This window comes from Cibotium barometz, chromosome 27 (assembly GCF_041138505.1).
Source record: "Cibotium barometz isolate CiBa-2024 chromosome 27, ASM4113850v1, whole genome shotgun sequence".
Lineage (NCBI taxonomy): Eukaryota > Viridiplantae > Streptophyta > Polypodiopsida > Cyatheales > Cibotiaceae > Cibotium > Cibotium barometz.
In genome coordinates this window covers 48945702-48951427 of record NC_141072.1, presented here as the reverse complement: position 1 = coordinate 48951427, position 5726 = coordinate 48945702, and the positions used below count along the sequence as shown (strand labels likewise).

Here is a 5726-nt window from a genome sequence, read left to right as displayed (position 1 = left end):
CAGCAACTCCATTTGAAGTATACCCACATTTTCCTTGTGTGGTCATCAATAAATGTCACATAATACTTGCAGCCTCCAATAGACATGGCCTTTGAAGGACCTCATACATCTGAATGCACAACATCTAGTGCATTTCTGCTCACATTTCTGCTGTCACGTGAAAATACATGCTTTGTTTGCTTTCCAAATTGGCATGCTTCACATATTTTCTGCATACCTTCAACTTTAAACTTTGGCAGCCCTATCACAATTCCTTTAGTCTACATAGACTTCATTCTCTGCACATTCACATGTCCAATTCTTTTATGCCAAATGTCTATGTCTGCAATGATTCCTGAACCATTTGCAAACATCGCAGCACTCACTTCAACATGTTTACATTCAATGTAAACATTCTGCCCACTCTCTTGCCTTTTTTGCAACCAAACTGCACTTGTCTTTAAAGTCTTCAACATAGCAACCATCAGGGTTAAACCGAACCTGCAAACCCTACTCAATCATCTGGCCAACTGAAACGCCAACAATAGATGTAAGGGATTCCACAATACCCTTGATCTTCAATGCATAGTCATTCACAGACATACTCTTTTTCTCCACAATATGTTCATTCTTCAACTTATGTTCATTCTTCAACTGCATCTTTCGTGCCTTAGTATTCGTTTCATAGAGTTTTACCAAGGTGTCCCTTGGGAAACTTGGTATCCTATATGTGCCCAATCATGGTGTCCTGTGTATACTGATAGAGAGCCAATACATAACTTTTCTGGCTCCTTGGTTCCAATCCTTGAACTCTTTCACATCTACAAACAGTCGGATTGATCTCTGGTACCTCCAGTGCCTCTTCATGCTCACCTTCTATGTAGTCCCAGTAACCCTTTCCCATCAGAGAATTTGTCAAGCTGTTGTTCTTATCAAGCTTCTCAGCAACAATTTGGTTTATGCCATCATTTAACATCTTGCCAGACACACAAATTTACCAGAAACAGCACTCTGGTTTGTCCTGCACAAACTGTTGTATTTTTTGCAGGCGGTACTATACTACAGTCAAATGCCACAACCAGCCTCAATGTGCATACATACACCCAATGGCAACTGTTTGACCTCCTTGCAGCACACACAATGTTTGCACAACCAATCTGTCTTCTTGCAGTTCTTAAAACAGAGTTTTGCACAGAATCGATGACTTACTCGTAGTGCTCGAAATCGCATGCTTTCTGAAAAACGGAGGTCCAAACGCACCTGAAGCACATTTTCGGCTAGAAAATTTCTGTTCGATAGGACCATATAGTTGCCCTATGGCTTTACTCCTGCGAAGAAAGCCCCTCAATCAGAGATCATTTGCCGGTGCCTCCTGTAGAGCTCCCGACAAGGGTGTAGTTAACACAAATAGGGAAGAGTGTTGGGGTAAAGGCGTATGTGCCTTGCCCGGCCGCCCGAGTCACGGGCGCTCGCCCACTGTACCCTATACATATAGTGATATACTGTATAGGGGGAGCTACCACTTTGGAGTCTCCCCACCCACGTGCTGTGTGTTCTTCCTCTTCTCTCCCTCTCTCCTCGCGTGTGCATGCTTCCCCCGATCCTTTCAACTGGTATCAGAGCTTGGTGCCGCGTGCGCGTGTGTGCACTTGCGGGTGTGCGTGAGCGGTGCGTGGTTGTGACGGCGAGATGGAGGAGCTCGAAGCTGAGCTTCGAGCGCTGTAGTACGGTTGCGATGTCAGATCTGCGAGCCGGGAGCCATTGTGGTGCTTGCGGCACCTCCGGCGCATGAACGCAATCTATGGCGAGGAGAAGATAAGGTTGAATTGCTGCAGAGAGCTTCAGCTCTTGTTGTAGAGATTGGAAGACTAGGAGTGCACCAATTGCAGGAGTTGCTGCAGAGTGACAATGTGTGCGCAGGAGATGCAGCAGAAGGTCATGTAAGCTTGGCGTGTAAGCTGGATTGGAGCGACTGTAAGCTGAAAGTCATTGTTTCACGGGCTGCTGCAAAACATATTCAGCTGCGCTGGAGAGTGCTCAGGCGTTTTGCAAGGCGAGATTGACCAGTGGACACGTATATTAAGTGTGGTGCTGTAGCAAAAATGCTCAGAGTGTGGGCTGTTTTTGGTAAGCAAGCAGCGTCTTAATTACATAGCAGCAAGGTAGACAGGGGCAGCAGATCCGATACGCTGGGCATAGCGTCCCTTCTTGAGGTAGCGAGCCAGGCGACCTACAGGAATTGAAGCCCTGTTTTCACAGTCTTGGACACGGACTTTTTTTTTGGTTTCCCTCTGCCGCCTTTGCCTGCTCGGCCAGGTGGAGTACAGGATTTAGCGGTCAAGTGTGACTCCCACATTGATAGTCATTTGCAAAACACTTTGCAGAGTTTATGTATGCATTGAGTGCGGTTTGATGCGTATGGATGCTCATGGTTTTGAGATTTAAAGGCAGTTGTTGGTTATTGGGTATATAGCCATTTTACTGCCAGAACTCTGGCGAAATTTTTCCCAGATTTTTATGCGCATTGGTTGTTGCGATCCAGGTTGCGATTGAGATAGCACTCAACTTTTACATGCTGGATATCTCTGCAGGTGGGAGATTTGTGTGTGTATGCCTCGATATCGCACACGTGAGCTTGGCAATTAGCTCATAGGTGAGCTTGGCGATTAGCTCACAGGTTTGCAGTGTTTTGAGACAGGGTGCAGCTCATGTATAGTCACTGCGGGAGCATGTTTGCTCAGTGATTCCGGACGAGGCATTCCCGGATTGTTGCATATGTGAGCATCGCATTGATGCATTGATTAGGTTTGATTGGCATAGTGGTTGAGTGATCTCCCACTTTGACGCATATGCGGTTTTTCATTGATATGACATCCATTATGTGTGACGGTTCCGAGTCAAGAGTGACGACTCGTGAGAGACGACGGTCTCGTAGTTGCCGATACATGCGTTGTTGGCATTGTGGTCACACAGGGCACATTAGGCGTCGCTGTTTTAGACGTATGAGACAGCAACAGAGATGTATGCATGATGCAAAGACGGCTTTGACACAGACTAGAGAGGTGGCCGAGTATGCCAGTGACGGTGATGTCACGTTTACCTCTAGTGTTCCTCTTGCTTACATGTCTGGTAAAGGTGACACTTCTTCTCGATGGTTACTAGATGATGATGCAGTCTTCCACATCACATCATGTCGTGAGTGGTTTAGCAGCTTCTCTAGTGGGAGAATCGGATGTGTACACCTGGCTGACGGATCAGCCTATGACATTGCAGGTGCAGGAGATGTATGCTTGTTGTTGCCCAGTGGTGCATCCTTTATGCTACGTCATGTACGTTACGTGCCTGGACTGAGACAGAGCTTGATCTCAGTGAGACAGCTACTACAGGATAGTGGTTGTCGCGTAGTGCTTAGAGAGCACTCTTTTCAGATGCATTGCAGATCGCTAGTGATTGCGAGAGGAGCCCGGAGTGGCTTGGTCTATCCATTGCATGTATCTGATGTACGAGACGAGATAGTCTCGATTGCGACACTGCAGCCATGTATAGAGCGAGAGACGAGACGTGTCTCTTTTGCAATTGTGCTGCAGGATGCTCAGACATCAGTTGAGCAGGTAGATCTAGCTGTGCAGGATATGTCTTCGTATAAGCATGTAGAGCGGGAGTGCTCTAGTGAGACACAGCAGATTATTCCTCCTATGATGGAGATGCCTCCTATGATGGAGATGAGTGACATGGAGTTCTTTGACATGCTTATGTCAGACGAGTCACAGGACGCTCAGACATTGGTCGAGCAGGTTGAGCCAGTTGTGCAGGTGCAGTCTATAGACAGTCAGGTAGAGCAGGTTAGCTCTAGTGAGCCACAGTTGGAGACTGTGCAGACGTCTTCACATAGGCAGGTAGAGCGGGAGTGCTCTAGTGAGTCACAGCGGGGCGAGTCATCGGGTATGATGGCGGAGATGACTGATTTAGATGCTGAGGATACAGTAGTGATGCAGTCATTTCTTGATATGCTTATGCCAGAGCTTGATGCGGACATACAGGATTCAGGGTGACAGGGAGATACTCTTGGTATGCATGTGATATGCAGAGGGCACGAGGAGACACTCTAGGTTTCGGAGTTAGAGTGCCATGATCTCCAGTTCAGGGGGGAGGTGGCCAGTTCCCCGGAGATCACGCATTACCTTGAGTGGAGTTCTGAGTCACAGTTGACAGAGCTTGTCAGGTTGGCAGAGATTGCCAGGGTCGCATCAGCGTTCGGTGCCCTCATGTACGAGATGTTGATCTCGAGGCCCGACATAGCAGCTACAGTGGGAGCATTTGCAGTGGGAGTTGTTAGTCGTACGGTGACTGACACTGGCATTGAGCATGGGGGAGTAGTGCAGGTCATTACGAGATACCTGCAGGATGTGCGTGCATGCTCTAGCAGGGATACACACGTATGGTTATCACTAGAGCGGATACAGATGCATGCATATAGCTCGAGAGCGAGCGTGGGCGTTGGTTGAGAGTTAGTCATATCTCTCATCCATTGTACATACACTAGTTGCAGGCTAGTAGGCTTTCACTTATCGGCACATTGGCCTTTAGGAGGTTGTTGGGGTAAAGGCGTATGTGCCTTGCCCGGCCGCCCGAGTCACGGGCGCCCGCCCACTGTACCCTATACATATAGTGATATACTGTATAGGGGGAGCTACCACTTTGGAGTCTCCCCACCCACGTGCTGTGTGTTCTTCCTCTTCTCTCCCTCTCTCCTCGCGTGTGCATGCTTCCCCCGATCCTTTCAAAGAGTAGATGAAGCTCTTACCCTCATACCGCTTCCTGTGCTTCTCTTGCTTACAATCAGACCTTAGCATGAACCAGGCTCTGATACCATGAAAATATGCAGGGGAGAAGAGAGCTTGAGCTCTTGCAAAGCACACACACACTTACAACAAAATCCTAATAGAGAACACACAAGGTGAGAGGCTGAAAATCTTCTTCTTCTTCACACAACACTCAACACACCATATACAAAGATAAGAGTACACACCATATGAAAAGGTACTCAACCAAATACATACTAGGGTTCTCTATAGTGTGAACCCAACTAAATGAGCTGGCGCTATAACTATGCCAGTCTCTCTAGAATGGCTGTCATCCCACTGGCCGCATATCACCCATGATCTCACCAACCATGCCAGTGGTGTAACTGTGGGGCGGCCTATCCCCTCCAGGCGGGTCATCAGTGTCCACCGTCTCACTAGATGAGCTTGATATCTCAATAATCTCGCCCCGCAGTAGTGTCTGCATCATCAAGATCTTCATCAACAAAAACCTTCACCAAAATTGTTTAGAAAAATCTTTGTAAAACCTCCACCAAAACCTTTATAAAAAGCCGAAACCACACGAATGCGAAAAATCTCTAAACTCAACAAAATTTTTGACCAAGGAGAAGTACAACTTCCAAGTATGTGGGTGCTTTGCCCCAAACGGAGTTTCGAAAGGGTGTATAAAAGCGGCCAAATGAGCTCACAAAAGTGTGAGTATGTGAGAGTGAAGAAAGAGCTCTTGAGAGAGAAAGCAATGAGCAAGAGCCATTGAGTCGTCCACAAGAAAAAGGAACAAGCTAAAAGCCTCTCAGATCCAAGGTGGAGAACAAGCAAAAGAGCCTAACAAATGAAGGCCATCAAGGGTGAAATGGCATGGCTCCTAACTCTTGGTTGTAGCCCCACTTTCCCAATGTGTAAAGAGTCAAGAAAGCCAACATT

General features: G+C 47.3%; 1 protein-coding gene across 1 annotated transcript; it reads left to right on the top strand.

Annotated features, from left to right (window-relative positions):
- Positions 1 to 2790: 2790 nt before the first annotated feature.
- Positions 2791 to 4065, top strand: LOC147623473 (uncharacterized). The gene has a single exon (XM_086821875.1). It carries the CDS (start codon positions 2829 to 2831, stop codon positions 4029 to 4031), a length of 1203 nt encoding a protein of 400 aa, XP_086678001.1. The 5' UTR covers positions 2791 to 2828; the 3' UTR covers positions 4032 to 4065.
- Positions 4066 to 5726: the final 1661 nt, after the last annotated feature.

What these genes read in the sequence shown, in the direction of transcription:
- LOC147623473 (XM_086821875.1), top strand. Translation starts at nt 2,829, where the DNA reads ATGCGGTTTTTCATTGATATGACATCCATTATGTGTGACGGTTCCGAG.